This window comes from Falco biarmicus, chromosome 7 (assembly GCF_023638135.1).
Source record: "Falco biarmicus isolate bFalBia1 chromosome 7, bFalBia1.pri, whole genome shotgun sequence".
Taxonomy (NCBI): domain Eukaryota; kingdom Metazoa; phylum Chordata; class Aves; order Falconiformes; family Falconidae; genus Falco; species Falco biarmicus.
Genome location: NC_079294.1, coordinates 40,403,165 through 40,422,084, shown reverse-complemented (window position 1 = coordinate 40,422,084; position 18,920 = coordinate 40,403,165). Strand labels below are relative to the sequence as shown.

The window sequence follows — 18,920 nt, the reverse complement described above, 5'->3', positions numbered from 1 at the left end:
AGGTTATCCGTTCCTGTTGTTAGGCTAGCTATGGGGTTCTCGGGGGGAAGGTAGGAGAAGAAAACCAAGAGTGAAATTGTTTATCTTGCTTTCTTCTGGACTGAATCAGTCTTTAAAGAAAACAAACAAACAATCAAACAAAAGAAACTGAAATAAGCTCTCCCAATAAGTGTGTAGGATACTATTTAAGAAGCTCTCCTTTGCAGTCAGAGTACTGGGAAGGTGATGTCTACAGCCACAAATACCGGAGGAGAATCTGTAACCGATGGAAAGCTAAGGGAGCTGTAGGCCTTGCTCCTACATCTTACAAGCGGAGAGGCGCCGGCTGGGTGGCAGGCTCCGGTCCCGGCTTGTGAGGAAGAGCTGGGTGCGAGGCCGCGGCTCTGACGGGTGCTGGAACTTCCTTTGGGAGAAGGACTAAATGAGACACGGGCCCGCGGGCGGCACCCCCCCCATCCCCCGCCGGTACGGCGCTGCCGAGCCCCGAGCCCGCCACGGGCAGGCGGGAGCCGGCGCCCGGGCGGAGCGGAGCGGGCCGGGCCGCCCCCGACACCGCCCCGACACCGCCCCGCGGGGCCGGCCCGCCCCGCCCGTGCGGCCGCGGGGCGCTGGGGGCGAGCGCGGCGCGCCGCCGAGGTGCCGGGCGGAGGCGGCGGGAGGCAGGTGAGGCCGGGGGTGCGCCCCTTTGCTGCAGCCCGGGGGGGGGGGGAAGGCACGAGCAGCACCCCACCCCCAAGCCGAATGTGCCCCGTCTTTCTGCAGTTTGGGGTTTTTTTTTGGCCGTGATTCTTGGCTGCCCGCGGGGCAGCGCATCCTCGGCGCGGCTCTTTGTTCCCGGCCAGCGGGCTGCTGCTCCCTGCAGCCCCGGGGGATGGGGATCCCGGTGTGTGTGCCCTCTTGGAAAATCCTGGTGTGGGTGTGTTTATTTCCCCGTGGTGATGGAGAGAGGGTGACCGCTGCTGTCCCTCTGTCCTGCTGCGGGCCTGGGCTGGAGAAATCCCTGGGTGGTTGTTTGCACACGATGGGTTGTCGTGGTGGGTGGCTGCAGGGAAAGGATGCACTTGTGGGTCTCTGAGCTCACCTGTAAATATGACTAAGGACAGGGGGATGGATCTGTGCCCTGCAAGCAGGTGTGCTGGGTGTAATCAAACCTTGAGCCACCCCTAATCCCATTCTCTGGCCAACAAACAGGTTCTACCCAAGCTAAAAGGGCTGGGCAAGGTGTATTTAATCTGATTTTAAACCTTCATCTGTGGAGACTCATGATCCTCCAGGAGCTCCACTGTGTGGTATTGGTGTCTGTGTTAGGTGAGGCACTGAAATTTCTCTTTCTTGCTGATTGGAATCTGAAGGCTCTGTCTCTGCTCCCAGTCAGTCTGGAGAGCAGCATTTCCATCCTCTGGTGTTTGAAAACTGCTGCACGCTTTTGCCTCATTCTTAAATCCCCCCTCCTCCCAGTCTTTTTAATACCTTGGGGATTTGGTAGAATTCTGACTTCTGTGGTGCTGGGGACCTGGCACGGGTCAGAAGCCACGAAGAACTACGTGGCTTTTACTTGCAAATCTGAGTAGGGATTTCCATAGGTGGTCTGTGCTGTTCTGAACAAAGCAAGTGATCGATTAGTTGGGGAAATAATGCCTAAAGCATGTCTTGTCTCTCACTTCTCAAAGAACTGCTGCTGGAACACCAATGCTGGGAGTGAAGGTGATGTATTATGTATTAAGGTTCCTCACTAGGACTGGTAGGAAGCTGTCCTTACAGAATATTAAACCTTATTTGTTAGCTTGTAAGGATCTGTCCTCAAAGGTAGAGTAGGATGTGCCCCTCCAAAGTGTAGTTGTGTCTACACAGTTTTGCTTCTCGGACTTGGGCTGTACTGGTGGCTGGTGTAGAGTCGTGTAACTGTTGGGATTTCACGGTGAGCTGTTAGAGATGGCTTAACTGTTTGAGGTCTGTTTATCTGAAGTATGTGCTGTAAGAGCATCAGCTCTACAATTCACTTGATTGAACTGGGCAAGGACATAATGTAAGATAAAATGAAGGCATTTTTCTCAGCTTGTGTGCAAAAGTAGGAGTACACTCTGCAGTGTACTGTCAGCTGGCTTTTGTATTCACCACGAGTAATAAGGCTTGGGTAGCGTACATTAGCACTCTGGTAACATAGCATTTGATAGCTGGTAGTTGCTTGACTTGTATGTTTTGGCTAAATCTTCACATTAAAAGATTTGTAGCATTTTTGTCCATTTCCCTTATCAATCAGCGGATGAATTGCAGAGCTGAGCAATCCAGGACTGTTCAGCCAGTCAAAGCTGGCATAATCAAGCTTGTACTTGGAGGTGCAGAAAGCTCTGTTCTGCAAAGGCTAGACAGTGATTTTGTCTGAAGCTGACCTGTTAATCTCCTGTGCTCTCTGCTATATGATGCATGCAGCCACTTCAGCTTTGGAGTAAAAGTGTCCTCTCAGTGTGGGAGAAGGATTGTTAGAACAGGGTTATTAATTCAAGCGAGTTAAAAGCTTGATGCTTTTTTCTTGCTGTTTCAACAATTCAGGAAAAGCACAGCCAGAACTTGCCAAAGGCAGAAAATAACAGTAAATGGTTTTCTTCAGAGTTTTCTCTGAAGTAAACTGTGCAAAACTCTAAAAAGCCTTCCTCGGGAGTAGCTGCATACCACTGGGGCAGAGGGGAGAGCTTAATTCTTTGCAGCATGTGTCCACAAACTGCTGGTCCATGTAAGGAACAGCTACTGGAGAGAAATCTGGTCTGCTCTGTGCTTGTCCCCTTCAAGTATACCCTGTTGGAGTGACCATAGCTGGCTGGGGTTCTTTCTGAGCTGGCTTTTGTCAGACCTCCCAAGAGCTGACTCTTAAAACAGGTCTCCCAAATTCACAGAGGGTGTTAGTGGTTTAATAGCTATTACTAGTGCTAACTGTATGGCACAAGGAAGCAGCCTGGTTCAGAAAGATGCAACTGGGTCTGCGAGACTGCATCAGCTGGTGACCAGTTTTTATTTATTGTCCCTCAGCTTGCTGACTTGCCCACAGTAGTAGATGGTTCATATTCTGATGGGTGGCTCCTGGAGATGGCTGGTTTTGGCACCTGTTTTAAATCTAGCAGTCCTTTGTGCTTCTTTCCAGCCTAATAAGTGATAGGTGTTAAAAGAAAACTCCAAACCCCCCGCCCCCTGCCGTGCTAAAGATAAAGCTTCTTGGCTGTCTGCGGTTGTGCTGCCTTTGCAGCTGGGGGAACTGCATCCCTTGGGATTTGTTAAGTGGAGGGGAAGTTGCTGGTGTTGTCTCTCACCCTCTGTGTGTGCTTCCTATTTGAAGCAAGGATTAGTTTTCCAAGAGCCTGGCCAGTGCTTGGCAGCTGTTCTCCAGGGCTTTGGCTTGGAGAATGCCTGGTGAAATCTGGGGACAGGGAGTTCCTGTGGCATGGAACAGGGTTATTCTACAGCTTCAAGCTAGTAATGAAAAAGCTTAGGCTTACTATATAGGAGGTGCTTGGTTGGAGCAGCATGCTACAGCTTGCTTTTATTGCTTGGCTAAGGCTGTAGAGCAGACTGCCTATAAAAGTAGCCAGATGGGGGGATAAATGTATAGCCCAATACAGCTTGAGTAACAAACTGCTCTGCAGCCAGCTACCTGCTAAAACCTGTGTCACTTTTGCATTAAGTGAAAGTGCTACAGCAAGGTGTCAAACTCTGCTTAAGAAGATAGACAGGTGTCTGCTGTTCATACACTGTCTAATCCAGCCTCTTCCTAAAGCTAAGTAGTTTTTAAGCTCTGACTAATCTTTTTTTGAAGCGTGAACTTGAGCCATTATCCTGCAGCAAGCTCCGTGCCGCTATCTCCAGCTTTCATTGAATGTAGAGGTCTAGGTTAGCTTAGATCTAGTTGTTGTGGATTTCCTGAGCAAATAACTCTCCGATGTTATTTTTGCCCTTTACAAATGTAGGACTATGGCCAAAGTGCTTTTCAGACTGGGGGAAACTGTATGAGGCTGCCCAAATTATCCTGGAAACTCTTTTTCAGGCTAGTACTGACTGCCCACATTATCTACTAGCCAGAAGGAGGAAAGCCTCTTCATACTTTTTTATACATTTTCATTAACGGGTCTCTAAAAGCCTATTAGGGAGCAGCTTTCCCTCATAGTCACTGACGCTCCTGATCCTAGTAAAGGTGGAGTAAGCTTGTTGGGAAAAGAGATGAATGTTTCACTACTACTGCTAACCACCTCCTGAATGTCTTAGGCTATTTGAGAACCTAGAGCTAGAAACCTACAAATGTATGTACATATGGATAATGTATATGACTGCAAAAGAAATACTATGGCTGTCTTTCAAGTGCAACTGGAGTTCTGGTTAGGTTTAACCACTGCTGCAACTACTTGCATAGCCTAAAAAGACTCCTGATGTCTAGAGAAACTGTATTTAAATAAAGAACAGTTTGGATCTAAAAAAACCCAAACCATCTTGATGTTTCAATACGTCTGGTCTTAACTGGTACTTGCTAAAGGGGCATGATGAGGTGAACTTAATTTAAATTCACCAACATGGCAAGGCAGATGCATGTCATCGGGGACTATCAATTTAACTTGTGTAATGCACACTTAGTGCTTTTTTTTGATTACAAAAGCACATGAAGGTTTAGCCTGGAAGAGTAGCTGAATACTGTCAGTTTTCAGCTATTTGTTTGGCAGGGAGGGTAGAGGAGATAGGCGGCTGGCCAGCTATCCTCCAGAGAAAGGCAATGCTAAAAATAAAGTGGAAGGTATCTAAGCTGTTGCTGGTGAATAGCTCTTTGGTGGCTTCTGTTTGTCCCTGAGCACCTGGTAGTGTGTGTGGCCTCTGACAGGGAATTATTCCAGCATCTCAAACTGCTGAGGGTCAGGGCTGCAGGGAGAGTGGAAAAAGTGACTCAGTGTGCCCTGAAGGCTCAAGCAGATAATGGAGCCTGCAGGAGCTGACTCTGACCTGTGTGTCCCTTCTTTTGCGTTACAGATAGCCCTGTGGATCTTAAGGGTCTTCAGCTAGAGAAATCTCTCTCCTGTGTGGAGTAAGAGTTATGTTTTACAATGGAAATACACAGTTGTGTGTGGCCAGACCAGATGTCATACAGGCTTTCTGACATCTTGGTTTTGTGTTTAGCTGGCTGGAACAGATAACGCTTTTCCAAAAGGAGACAAATATACATGAGCAGCAGGACACAGAGGGTGTTTGAGTTAGATCAGGGGTCCTCACACTTTTTAACCAGGGGGCTGGCGCGTGGATGCAGTGGCAGGAGGTCATCTGCGGCTGCTTGGTTCCCCCCCCAACCCCCAGTGTGGGGGGGCAGGGCGTTCTGTAAATACCGGGGGCCGGATTGAGGACCCTGGGGGGCTGTATCCGGCCCGCGGGCCGTAGTTTGAGGACCCCTGAGTTAGATGGACTAGCACAAATGTGGTGTTACTGAGATCCCGCTCTCCACAGCAGTGGTTACCTCTTGCACAGCATCACATGGGTGCATGATAAGACATGGAGGAGTGATACACCCTTGTATAAAACAAAGCGGTGCTAGACAGCTTGTTGCTGTACTCTGTGTGTACAAGTGCCAGTAATAGTTATCTACATGCTGCTTGGGTGGGAAAATGAGGTGTCTAGCAATCTGAGGGGGTCATCCTGGAGCCCATGGGCAGAGGGTCTTCTAGAGAGGACTGAGCAGTAGTTCTGATGACCCCAACCTCTTTCCTAACTAATATTGGTTAGTCCTGCTGCTCAAAGGTGAGAGCAGTTCACCTGTTAATCTGAACATACCAGCCAAAGCAAGTGAAGCTGTTGATGGTTGGAAGCTTCTTGCCATAGGGCTTGATGGTGCCACTGAGAAGCTGCCTCCTGGAACTGGGAGGAAGAGGACCTTACAAGATCTGCTGTGTGATGGAGGGCTGTTTGCCTCGTGCATGAGATCTGTGTAACCAGCAGTGCTGTATGTGAGTGGGCCCTTGGATGAGGTGGTCTTCTGTTGAGCAATGGTGCAACAAGCCCAGGACTGAGGCACCTGCCTGGAAGGAGGTGGCTGGGAGCAGGTGGTTGCTGCTTCTGAGAGGTCCTCCATCTGTCCTGCAGCCTTAGCTGTTACTGGAGGCAACAGAGCCTGCCAAGAGCAGGCTGTCAGCTGGTTGGATCACTGCTGGACTACTGGTTCAGTGTTCTCTTGGAAACTCTTGAAGCACACAATTATACGCATGAAACTTTCTGGAAGTGCCTCTATGGTGCAGTGCAGCGTAAACACTGTGCTAATGCAGCAGTGCTGCTGTCTGGGCTTAGCCTTTCTCTGTGGGGCCAAGGACCTCATACAGGACATGACACTAATGCAGCCCTAAAGCCTCTTGTTTCGGCTCTGGTCCTGTATTGCACCCTATAGAGCCACCTTGCTCTCCATGCAAGTTCCTTAGTTTCTTTCTGTGTCAAAGCACAGAATAGGGCTTGTCGGAACAGGCCTGAGACTTCAGTCTGGCCCTGACAAGTATCACTTGTGGACTTGGTAAAGGACAAACAGGTTGATCCTCATCATAGGCTTGCAAGTCTGATCTCTACTGGGTAAAGCACAGCACTCGCCCGCTGGGGTGAGAGCTTGGCAAGCTCTGTCTTGGGCTTTAGATCAACGTTTGCTTTTTTCTGGTGTGAAACTTCAGACTGGTAAGCTAGGAACAGTAAAATAAATGGAGGGATCCATTGCTTGGGACATGTAGGAGGGGTCTGCTCAGAACTGGCCATAGACTGGCATGCTTAGGACTTGTCACCCAGTTATTTAAGGCCCTGGGTCAACAGGTGGTTATGGGTATGTGTAATCTTGGTTCTTCTTTCCCTTTCTAGGTCTTGCACTCTGAACTTGTCAGTCTTGCAGGCTTCTGGGCAGATCTCTTCTCAGCTATGAGTAGATCAATAGGATTTAACATCTGCATAGTCACCTGCAGCATCCTGCTCTTGTCCTCCAGTCCGTCATGCCTTGCGTCTCAGCCACTGGAGGAAGGGGACATGACAAAGATCCAGCATGGCCCCTGGGCAAGGAGTGGTGTGCAAGATGAAAGGACAAGCACACTGAATGTGAAAAATAACCCGGGCCCTTCTGAGCAGACTGTCTCTGAAAAGCCACTTGGAGTGTCAGCAAAGCCATCTGGGATGCCCTTAAATGAAGCTTTCACTGGAGAAGGAGAAATGCTGCCTGTAAGCCAGAGCCATGTCATCCCAAGCAGCCAGAGCGTGGCTGCTCACACCTCTGCTGTGGCAGTGGCTGCTGTGGGTGAGGAGCTTGGTCACACAGAGTCAGAGCTGGATGAGGGTGATGCATCCAGGGCCATGCTGACCACAGCTGTGACCACGCTGAACCCTGCTGTCCAGGAGGAGTCTGTCGGTGGTCTTGTTAGTGAGTCCACCACAGAGGGTGGTGTTGAAGTAAAGCACAGCTCTGCTGGCCTCTCAGCAACCCCCCTTTCTGGGACAGCTGAGGAGGAGGCACAGGGCAGCTCTCACCCCTCAACTGTGCCCCAGTCCATGCTGTACCCCAACTCTCCCAGCTGGGAAACAGCTGGTATCCACCCTGTCATCCCAACTCCCCAGGCTCATGACGTGACCTCTGAGGTGGGAATGCCAAGAGCCCACACAGGGAGCCCTCTGAAGTTCCTGACTGTGCAAGCATCTGTGGCTGCAAAACAGCCCCTCATGGTGACTGAGGCCTCTCTCCACCTAGAAGCAGGGACAGGTGTCAGGCAAGGAGAGCTGCCCACCACAGCTGGCACTGTCACTATCCACCCTGTGGACACTGTGCCGCCTGACTGGGATGACACGAAACTGGGGGATGTAAGTCAAGGGGGAAGCACATCTCACGAGGAGGTGACAGAGGACCTGGGGGTGACAGAACCATCCCAGACACTGCAGGGAGGTGTGAGGGAGGAAGAAGATGCAACAAGAATGCTGCCATCCCCAGCAGCCCCTCCACCAACTCCTGAGCTTGCCAAGGAGACCAACTGCACAGTGCTGGTGCAAGGGGAGGTGCTGCCAGCAGCTTCCACAGACAGTAGTGATGCTCTCCACACTGTGAACCTGACAGGCGTAGACATGGCTGATCTGGACTCACTGGAAAACATAAATGCAGTCACAGCAGAGGAGGGAAAAAGCATCCTGTTGTCACAGCCAGAGGCTGCTGTGGTGACAAATAAACAGTCCAATCTCTCTCCTACTCTGGAAAGCTCATGGAAAGGTAAAACTTGACTGTCACAGACACTTTCCTCTAAGTGTAAGAGGGGTGCTCCTGGGAATCTGTGCTTCCTTTCAGGGGGATAAAGTGTAGAAAGGTTGTGATACCTGCAATAGAGGGTAGGACACCTCTTCCTTGCCCCGTGCCCCCCCCCCCCCCCCCCCCCCGAAAATCTGTGAGACCTTTGTGGAGGGGTACCAGCCTAAACCGATAATTTGCATCTATAAAGTACTGCCTCAGCTTGGCTGTTCCTGTATACGATGTCCCTGACTGTGGGTAGGACAGTCTGTTGGGTGGTACCCTGTCCTGAGTGTTACGTGAAGTATCTGTATTGAGCGGCCTCTTCTGTTCCTCATGCTGGGAGAGGGTGGCTATAGTAACAAACTGGAAAGGCTGCGGCAGCTGAGCTTGGGGTTGAAGCGTATGCTTAAGCATGGAGGTCTCTGTCGAGAAATAGTCTCATCAGCAGTGACTTGGTGCTGGCTACAAATTTTTCTTTGTTAATGTTCTGCATGTGTGGGGTACTACCAAAGCAGAGGCTTTGGTTTTGGTGCTCGCATAGTGGTTGAGGGGGAAGGCTATAGTCTGGTTGTAGGTGTCTTGCCTTGACCAGATAAATATATGTAAATCTGCTTTGAATAACCCTCTGGCATGCCACCCCTGTGGCTAGGAAGGAGCCGAGCCTCTGACCCAGTGGTTAAATAGTTTATTTCAAGGAGGATAAAACTCCCCCAAGTGTCACTTTGATACGGCAAGTGCAAGGACCCAAAGGTCGTCCTTGCACTAGCTCACTCTAAAGCCCTGGAAAACAGAGCAGGGAAATAATTCCTGGGGGTTTAAATTAATTAGCATCTGGGATCACTTGGCTCTCATCTGCTAGCTATAGACACTTGCAGTTGATGTAGAAGGTGCAGAGACAATGGATGGCTGTAAATGCTTCCTAAATCCGGGAGCAGGCAAGCTGTACCGGTAGGCTGTAACTGGTATCTTCCATGATTTCTTAAGTATGCTCAGATCAAAAGATCTGTCTGGGGCTCTGTGCTGTCCTTTAACAAAAGCACCTGGTGTTGTCTCCCCCCCTAGAGTGAAGCTGTGACCAGACTCTTACTGTTCAGTGTTTGTGCCAACTCTGTTACCAGCAGGCAGAAATCTTCCTAGGCAGCCTGCCACAGGCTGATGGTGTCACCCTGTACTGTATTAACCTGCAGAGATGGCACCTTCAGCCTAATGATGATGTTTCTACTCAGTGTTTAAAATATAGGGGGAATGCTAAAAAAAGTCTGGTTAGGTGTTGGGCAATGATGTGTTCCTAGGCTGGAGGAGCATGAGCTGAAGTTTAGGACTTTGTTTTAATTGCTGGCTATCTTTAATCTTCCCTCTTATGTTACAGAGGCAAAAAGATAACTTCCCCTCGCTGCATCAAAAAGATCTAGCTTTTGCTGTAAAAGCAGGAAAGCTAATTGCATGTTGGTGCTGAAACCTGACTGATTAACTTCTAGATTAATTTATAAGCACTTGACTTGTCAGCAGGTTCCCTCTCTGCCATTACCCAGATGTTGGTGAAACAACACCATCAGTAAGATTTGTGCAACAAAAATAAACCCTTCTACAAAGCCCAAGTCTTACAGTAATGAGAGCTGGTCACTAAAAACACTGTTCTGGCAGCCTTACATGCTTCAAATGGTATTTCCTCCCACGAACCTTCAGTGCTGTAGTCATTGACATTGTTCCCCAGGGGTTCCATGTGTCCCTAAGGGGCAATTATGAAAATCAGGAATGATTCCGCTGCTTTCATTCCTGTTATGCACATTTTCATGTTTGTCTTTATGCTACGCTACCCTGATACTCGGCTGGACCCGCTACTTGCACTGTGGCTCTGGAAATGCTAATGCATGGAGTTATATTCCTTCAAATGTCTGTTCAGTTGCTGTCAGCTGTCCTGTGAGTTGGTACGGACATATGTTCTTGCTGTAGGTGTTACTCAGGAGGTGACAACAGTTGCCCGGGAGGCTGATGCTGCTCTGTCAGTTGTGACACTGGTGCCTGGTGCTACCCAGGGAGTGGGAGCTGCAAACTTTCCCCAGGAAAACAGTGGGGAGGACACCCAGATGCTGACTGTTCCTAGTGCTGTCCAGATGCTGGTGACAACTGGTACTTCCTCTATGGCAAACACTCCAGATATAGAAGGTAGGGTTCTGCTTCAAGGACTGGGTTTGTTTCCATGCAAGATGAGATAGTACGTCTGAAACAAATAGTGCTTGGGCACTGAAGTCTCAATGCACAGCATCCATATTCCAAGTGACCTTTTTTCTAGCCTTCTGCAGGCTGCCTCTAGCCCTGGGCTGCCACTGCTTTCTGCCCATGCTACCAGATCAATCACATTGAAATATGCCAGCATATGTTTTTGCCCCAAATAACAGTGGAGTAGAGGTTTTTAAAAAATAATCACCCCAAAACAAACTCACCACATGTATCCTTGCTAGAAAGCTGACTTTTAGCCTTAGACATTTAAGCCAGTTTTTATTTATGGAGGGAGAGCTCTTACTTCTGGAGCCAAAGGTAGTCACAGATTGCTGATGCTCTGTCTAAAAGGATGAAGATGTTTCATCAGGGTGTCATGGAAGCAGTGGTGGGGAGGTAGACTTGGGTATGGCAGCCTGCATGGATGTTCACTTCCATTTAGAAATGGTGAGTTCTTATCAGGTTGATGTAACTCATACAGAAATGCTTTAAGCAATTGTGTTCATCTAGTTGCTGTCTACTGGCTTGATGTCACCTTGGCAGGTACGTGTAGTCTTGACAGCCTGTAGTAGCAAGCCTGTAGGAGTGTAGCAAGGGTTCCCTTAGCACAAAGCTGATTTTGAGCTTCAGTGTATTTCTGGAGTAGTAGGTACCACTGTAATGAAACTGCTGCTGGGCAACTTTTCTGGTAATTCTTACATTGCAGGGCATCAAAAGAAAAAAACTATTTGCATTGTAGTTCTTAATTTAAGGTCCCTTTGTAGGGGGGAGAAGGCTCTTCCAGCAGTTTCCACTAATTAATTTGCTTCCGGGATTGAATTATGAATTCAACTAATTTTTATCTTTGCAATAAGCAATTAGATCTGTCCCTCAGTTCAGATCTCAGACAGTGTCTCAGTGCTCTGATCTTGCTTTGGCATGGTGACCAGCAGTCCTCAAAGCAATGGAAGTAAAACCTAGTTGAGTTCTCATTAAGGGAAACCTCCTGTGCTGTCTGTTCTGGAGGAGGAGCTTTCATTACAGCAGAGTTACTTACACATCTTGAAATAGCAAGAATTTAACTTACTTCACTCTAAGAACCAACTTTTAATGAAATCTTAAATAGTGGGGGTTTTAATACAGTTGCGCCAAACTGCTGCTGCCTCCTGTCTTCTGTAGATCTCGCAGAAGTGGTCCTGGTCACCAGTGAGAAGGCTGTTCCAGCTCCTGGTGGATTGTCTGCTACCCAGTCTGGACAGACAGAAGAGCCATCCAGCAGAACTGCAGTCCTGGTAACTCCAGCATCAATGGCTTCTGTCAGGAGGACAGCTCTTCCATCTGTGAGGAGGATCAGTACAGCTGTGACCTATGGGCTGGACCGCCTGGAGTCAGAAGGTACCACTGATCCCAAGGCTAAGAGGCAGGCAGTTTCATGTGGAGTGGCACATTTGCCTTGACACTGAGCCCTGGCTTGTCTGTTTGGCATACAACTATGTGCATATGTCATTGTTCCTAATATAGTTGTTGAACAGCCTGTCCCCTTTCAGGAGGTGCAGGAAGCAAGCAATGAACAGTGTCATGGAGGATGCCTGAAATTCAAGTGGCAGTGGTGGAAAGGGTGAAACTTTCCCTTGGGGAGAGAGCAGCAGTGATATTGCTGTTGCAGTAGAGTCTGGCTGTGCACCTGTAACTGCTGGGGTGTGTGTATCCACTGCAGAGCCCCTGTACCAGGTGACATTCATGAGAACATGTTCAGATCGCTGGAGAGCCCTTGCCACCCTACTACTAAAATTGTCACCACATGCAATGCAGGGGGATGTTCAGCATGAGATGGTGGTCTCAGCGTCCGGCTGGCTGAAACCCTGCCAGGACAAGTGATGCCCTATTTGTGCTCCCTGTGTGACACTGCTGGGAGAGATGAAGGATGCATACCCTTTGACGTGATCTTCCAATTCAAAGCTACCTGCTAAGCTGCTGTCCCATTACTGGCTTCTCTGGCCTTGCTTCACCCCCTGAACTTCCTTCTCCTGAGCTGCTTTTGCCCACTGCCAGTCTTGGAGTCTGCTCCCTCGCTGTCTTTGGACAGCTGAAACCTAGCGATGCAAATTCCACCTGGGAAAACACCCATCAAGAGAGGTTTAGGTGAAGTAGATCCTACTCTGGAGTTGGTCTGCAGCTCAGATCGGTTCTCTCTTCAGCTCAGCTGTGATTTTCCTGCAGAGAATTGTTTCACTTCTGCTTCTTGCGCTCTCCTACTTAAACCTCAGCTTGCTCATCCATCCAGTTTTGTACTCCAGTGTCTGGACTGACACCACCTGACAGGGATTAATCTTTCTTCCTGTTTTGCTCACCTTTCTTTATCTTGACCTTCTCTTGCTTTCGTATTTTACTGCAAAGGTTGGCAGCCCTCCAGGGGTGGCATGCCAGATGGTATTTTTCTTCTGTTTAGAGGTGGGGTGCCGTAGACAACAGCTAATCAGCATCTTTTCTCTGCATGAAGCAATAATTCTCACTCCTGTTAAGTTTAGAGGGCAGCAAAAGCTGGGAGCCCTCCCCACTGCATGTGAGAGGTGCTGCAGCTCCTGCTCTCTGTCAGGCTTGCTGCTTGCTTTGAAGCCTGCCATGAGCTCTCCCGGGCCTCCAGCTACAGCCCTCACCCCTTGCCAGGATTAATCTTGCATGTATCTGGCAATGCAAGGATGTGTTGGTGATGATGGGAGAGCGGCAGCAGGGGAAAAAGGCATGTGTAAGGGAAAACCTGATCTTTCAGACTGGGAAATAGGGTCTCTGCTTAGGAAAAGCAGTATGATTCAGGAGGCTAAACTGTTTCTGAGCCCTCTGGGATCTCCTTTAGCAGTCTGGTTTTCTGCACAGAAAGATAAGAGGGATTTCTCTTTCAACTGTGGATTGATCTCTCCTTATTTAATTAGACTTTCTGCATAGGCATTTAAAAAATGTCTTTCTGCTCTGACACAGGACTGCTGCAACTTTCTTGGGTTCTTACTCTGAGCTCTTATGTAACCATAGGCCTGTTTTCTCTGCTCCCAAGTATGGTCTGAGATCTTCAAAGGGCAAAGATGAGCTGTAGCTAGCACCAGCTTTCCCAAATTATGATGGCTCAACTAGAAGGCTGTGAGTTTCTTGGCTCTGTGGTATGGCTCTGCAGGTGCCTGTCATCCAAGTGACATAGTGCTCTCTGGTGTGCTGTGTGATTTTGATGACTGGCACAGCTTTTGTGGTCCAAATCTGTTCTGATCAACCTAGATGTTAGTGCAGTGAGCCAGAACTTTCCACGGTGGTAGGTATCACCAATCCGTATTTTGTAAAATGGGACAAATTCCATTTGAGGATAGGCTTTCTGCCTGGGGATGCTGCTGCCCCACTTAAGTACGAAGGAAACTTTTGAGCTGTGGCTCTGCTTTCTAGTATCTTTTTCTCTGTGTAATGGCAATTAGGGGATACCACATCCTCATGGTGAATGGGCATTTGGAAGCTTGGTTTCTGTTCCCCCAAAACTACAGTTCCTGGTGCTTACTCAGAATGTCTAGATGCTGCCAGATATGAGGCGTTTGGGAGTGCTTTCCTACAAAACTATGTTGAGCTCCAGCACAGGGTGCTCAAGCTCTTGGGGGGTGCAAGGTCAAACATCACTGCTGTTGCAGGCATATGCTTGGATCCTTAATAAGGATCCTGGCCCTTGCTCACCAGTGGAAGAAGTGAAAGGAGCTGAGTGAGCTCAGCTGGTCTCCACTGCCTTCAGTGGGGTCTTGCTGACTTGCCTCACTGAGGGCCTGGCTCATTAAATATAACCCCCTGCTGTTCAGTTAGCTCTGTTTCTTGGGGACCTTCTGTGCCAAGCTGCCTGTGGTTACTTGCATCAGTATATTCACCTATCTGGCTTGGATGCAAAACTGCTTTAAAAATCAAATTGCACAGACAAACATGAGGTGCTTTGAATGTGTCTCTAGATGAGCTTATACTCTTCTCTAGCAGACTCTGGAGAGATTAGCTGGGTAAAGAATATCCTCCTACTTTGATTCTGTGGTGAGACTGGTTGTACTTGCCCTTCCCAGCCAGAGAAATCCTGTAAAGGGATTATAGGTTATGAGGACAGGACACAGCAGAGGATGAGGCTTACTTGCCTGGGAGACTTAATTGTATTTTTTTTTTCCTATGTCCAGAATTTTTGTGTCTCTAGCAAGCTAAACACTTTCTCTGCAGGGCTTCTAGGGTCCAAAGAGACACAATCTGATTCAACTTCCCTGTTCAAGACCATTGTGTAAGCCTCCCAACACACTTTGAAAAGTGGCTCTTCTGAAAAAACAAACCAAACCAAACCACATTCCTTTTTGACTAGATTCCTTTGCTGTAATGTCTGCTATGGTAGCTATTGGCAGAAATGGCTGCCCACCTTTAAGCATGGCAGCATTTGGCAGGTGTAACTTGCCAAAGTGGCAGGTAGCTTGCCATGTTTCCTCTTCTGCAAGATCCTTGCAGTCTTTAGTTAAAACATGGTGGACAAAGCACAACAGCAGCTGGTTCCCCTCAGCTGGTCCTAAAGTAGCTCCTGTCACTGTTCCGTTTGGAGTGTGATCTGGGAACGCACTGAGGCCAGTCAGGTCAGTTAGTGTACCTTCTGTGAGGACCCTGAAGGTCATGTTATCCTTGTGTGCTAATACTAAACCAGCAGTTAGTACAGAGCTAACCTGCTGCCGACAGTGATGTCTCACCCATCACAGCCTGGGTCACCAGCCAGTTCAGAGGGAACAGCTTACAGCACTATTGTCTGTGGCTGTTGGTGAGGGTGGGTCCATATTGACAGTATCTATCAATACCGACTCAAAGTTTGGTTTTCTTGTGTGCCACCACCCTGCCTGGACAGCAAAAATTCAGCTGAAATGGCTGGAGAAGGTGATTGTGGAGTGAGACGCATAGGATAGAGAATGGGAAGATGACGTGGTATTCATCAAACTATGCTGATTAACCTTCTCTGGCACGTAGAGCAGGTATTGCTGTGTTGCCTTCTTAGGTTGTCCAAATGCAGCAGTAACAGATGCTTCTTGATGTGCCTGTGTTTCAACCCTCAAGTCCATAGAAGCCCTTCAGCTGTTAGACCCCCACATGCTGCCCTTGCTGCATCCAAGATCATCAGGAAAACAGTTTGAGCTAAGTGCTGCCCACTCCCTGCAGCTCATCTCCAGCTTGGCCCACTTCAGCAACTTCAGCATTAACTTAGGATAAATCTGTTTACTTGTGGTGCTTCTGAGACGGAGAGAGAAACAAATAATCTGACTCTTGCTGCTCTCCCATAGGTGTTTTAAAGAGAGCTAAACAAGTATTATGCACTGGGGTTTATGGATACGCCTATCCTATTTTTTTTTTGTGTACCCCTTACCCCACAAAGTCCAAAACCACTCTGCAACAGTGTGTAAGCCCAAAGACTGATTCCTGTTTAGTCATCTAGGCTTATTTCAAGCTGTTGATGCTGGGGGTAAGCTGCTTGCACAGTTCAGCTGTCATGTAGGCTGCTGGATGTGGAGGGTGCTTGGAGCTTCTATAAAAGTAGGAGATGCTGTGGCTGCTGTATGGTGTCAGGAACAGTCAATAGCTCTGAAAATGGGCAACTTAAACTCAGCTGCTCTAGAGAGAGAGGTTCTTAACCATGTAGCTCTCATGTGAAGTGTTCCTGATCAATCAGGCTGGCTTTCAACAAGCAGCTGGTAGCATCCTGGTCTTTAGGGTGAAGGGATCGGAAACATTGTGTCTGAGTGTCTGCTCCCCAGGCCAGCATAGGGTCACTTCCAGTACTCTGCCTGATTAGCTGTTGTGTTCCCACCTAATGCAGTATTTGGCTGTGGAGAAGCCTTTCAACGATGCTGAAATACAGCTGGCACTGTCCTGGGGATCAGCAAATCCAGTGTCCTGCAGTCATGGGGCACCTCCACTCTGAACCTTGGCTGTGGGCTTCGCTGTGTTTGCTTCATCTGCTGTGTTAAAGGCTGTCCCAGAGCAGTGCTGGTATGAAACTTCAGGCTTTCTGACCTCAACATATTCATAGCATCTTACCAATGTGCACTTCTCTTCAGGTTTAAATAGTTCCTGTTGCTCTCTGCTGACCTGTGTACTCAAGTTTACCCTTCTAAGAAAGCTGTAGCTTAACTAATTTCGTAAGAAGAGCTCTCCTAGTCCTCTTCTCCGTTCTCTGCCAGCTTCGCCCGTATGTTGTTCTTTTTGTACACAGTCATCGAAGTTGTGTGTCATACTTCAGAAGTGAAGGTGATGGTTGCCTTTTTTTCAGAAGATACTTCAGAACCTGTAGCCAATTACATAGCTTCATAAAAGACCCTTCAAATTCTTACATTTTTCTTCTGAGCTGTGTCATAGTACAAGGAGCCTTGTTTTTTTTCTTTGGATGTGAAGAGTTTTTTTGCTGGAAATTAAGGCCCTGACTGAGATTGCTACTTGGACCCTGACTGTATGGATTAAGACCTGCCTAATTAAATCTCTGCAACCCCATTAAGAATGAGGTTGCAGGGGTGTAAATAAGACAGGCACTTAACCCGGCTTGGTTAACTAGCCTGATGCTATAATTCCTCACCAGCTCTTTAGATACCAGCTAAATTGTCAAGGAAGAGAAGATCTAAAACAAAGCACATGCAAAATGAGTTAATCATTAAATGTTCTTGGTACATGCTTTTGTCTTGCTTCTAGTTTATTGCTGCCATTAAAATGGGACCTGCTGTCTCTAGTGTAGGTCAACGTCCATGTTCTTCACAGTAGGTGGTAGTTCATCCCTGATTCTCTTCTGTAGCAGAAAACCACAGGAAAAAAAGTGACAATTTTGTATCAAAACCAAGCTTTTTTTTTTTCCCCTTTCTTTTCCTGAAAGTGTTTGACCCGACAACATATCTAGTCGTTACCTGTTTTGTTTCATGAAATCCATCTGAGAGTTGAGGAGGGAGGGGTATGGAGAGTGTTCAAGCCTTTAATGAGCTGGGAGCCTGTGGGTGGACAGCCAAGAGGGTGTTAGGCTAATTAAAGGCTCGCTAAGAAGAGGAGAAGGAACCTCTTGCTGCGTGCACTCGGTATGCTGCGCTCGGGCTTGTCTGTGCTTCCCTGTGCAGGGAGGCAGAACATGGGCTGGCCACCCTGCTCTGCTGTGGGTGCACTGGCAGCTCTGACCAAACTCAAACCGCATGATCTCTCAAGTGGCTGACTGTGCCAAATGGTGCACTCCAGGGCTTTATCTCTCAGATACCCTATCTGTTGTGCTTTACGGTCTCCAAGAGCAACTCCTGCAAGAATTTCTAGGAATGGTTTAAAACATCATTGCATTGTCTTTCTGGACGTCTAGGAAGTAGCATGTGCCTGCACAGCTGCTCTCTGGGCAGAGGTGAGCTGCACGGCTCTTTTGTTCCCCTCCCAAAACCCAAGAACAAAACTTCTCAAAGTAGTTGTTCTTTGTGATATTCTGGCACTGTTCTGCCTCCAGCAGGTTAGATGATATTTCTTAGTCTGACCCACCTTGGTTCCTGTTCTGGCCAGGCTATGCTTGAATGTTTAACTATCAGGCTACTCGTTTGTCAAAAAAATGAGTTCATTTAAACATCATTGTAGCTCTCCTATGCTTATCTTCAAGCTTAAACACAAAACAACAGAAAACACCTACAGTTGCTTTTGAAAGGTAATTGAACTGTGCAGGTGAAAGTTTTTAATGAGGTTTTGTTTGTTTTAATCTGGGGATTAAACAGTTCATCTTTGCAGCTCTAGGGAGGTGGATTCAGATAAGCAGGTATGTGGCAGGTTCTTCTGAAGGCTCTGCAAGGAGTGTTTTCCTCCAGAGCTGCTGATGGTTGGGGTCCCTCAGCACGTGGAGGATAGTGTTGCTCCTGGGGCTTCTCTGGGGAGCTTTGGGCATTGGGACCAGGACAAGCCACACTACAAGTTGGTTTAGCTCTTTCATTTCTGCTTCCTGCCCTGTGCAGGTGGAACACTGTCTCTCTTGTTGATCTGACACAGGATGCAATGACCAAGAGTACTGGCTTCTTAGCGTGACTTCTGGGAAGTGTCATAGGCTGCCTTTTTAAAAAAAACTGCCTTTAAACAGGAGGTGGAGATCTGATGGCGTGTGTCCTCGTGGCCATGTGGGTGCACAGACAGGCCAGCAGTGTCATTCTGAACCTCTTCATGAAAATACCCAGAGAGGAAGCACTGCCCTTGATAAAGGACAGTGAAGGCTGCAGGAGGGTAATCAAGGACTCAGAAGCATAATCTCTGACTGGAAGTGAGCTGAGTGGGCTTGCAGTCATCTTCCCTTTTGGCACCTGATAGGACTTGAGCTAAAATCTCGGTACCTTGGAGACTGTTGCCCATAATAACAGATTCACCCCCTAATCTACATCATCTGTGATGGATCCATGCTAGGTTTGTCTAGAAAATGAAGCTTAAATCAAATGTTTTCCTAACT

At 48.1% G+C, this 18,920-nt stretch overlaps 1 protein-coding gene across 3 annotated transcripts in view; it reads left to right on the top strand.

Annotated features, from left to right (window-relative positions):
* The first annotated feature begins 561 nt into the window (after positions 1-561).
* ARMH4 (armadillo like helical domain containing 4) overlaps positions 562-18,920 on the top strand; it is a 73,983-nt gene continuing 55,624 nt past the window's right edge. For all 3 annotated transcript variants that reach the window (XM_056347626.1, XM_056347625.1, XM_056347627.1), the window contains exons 1-4: positions 562-663; positions 6,853-8,236; positions 10,208-10,420; positions 11,633-11,848. In XM_056347626.1, coding sequence (XP_056203601.1) covers positions 6,910-8,236; positions 10,208-10,420; positions 11,633-11,848 — 1,756 coding nt within the window. In that variant the 5' untranslated portion in view covers positions 562-663; positions 6,853-6,909. The remainder of the gene's footprint in view (positions 664-6,852; positions 8,237-10,207; positions 10,421-11,632; positions 11,849-18,920) is intronic.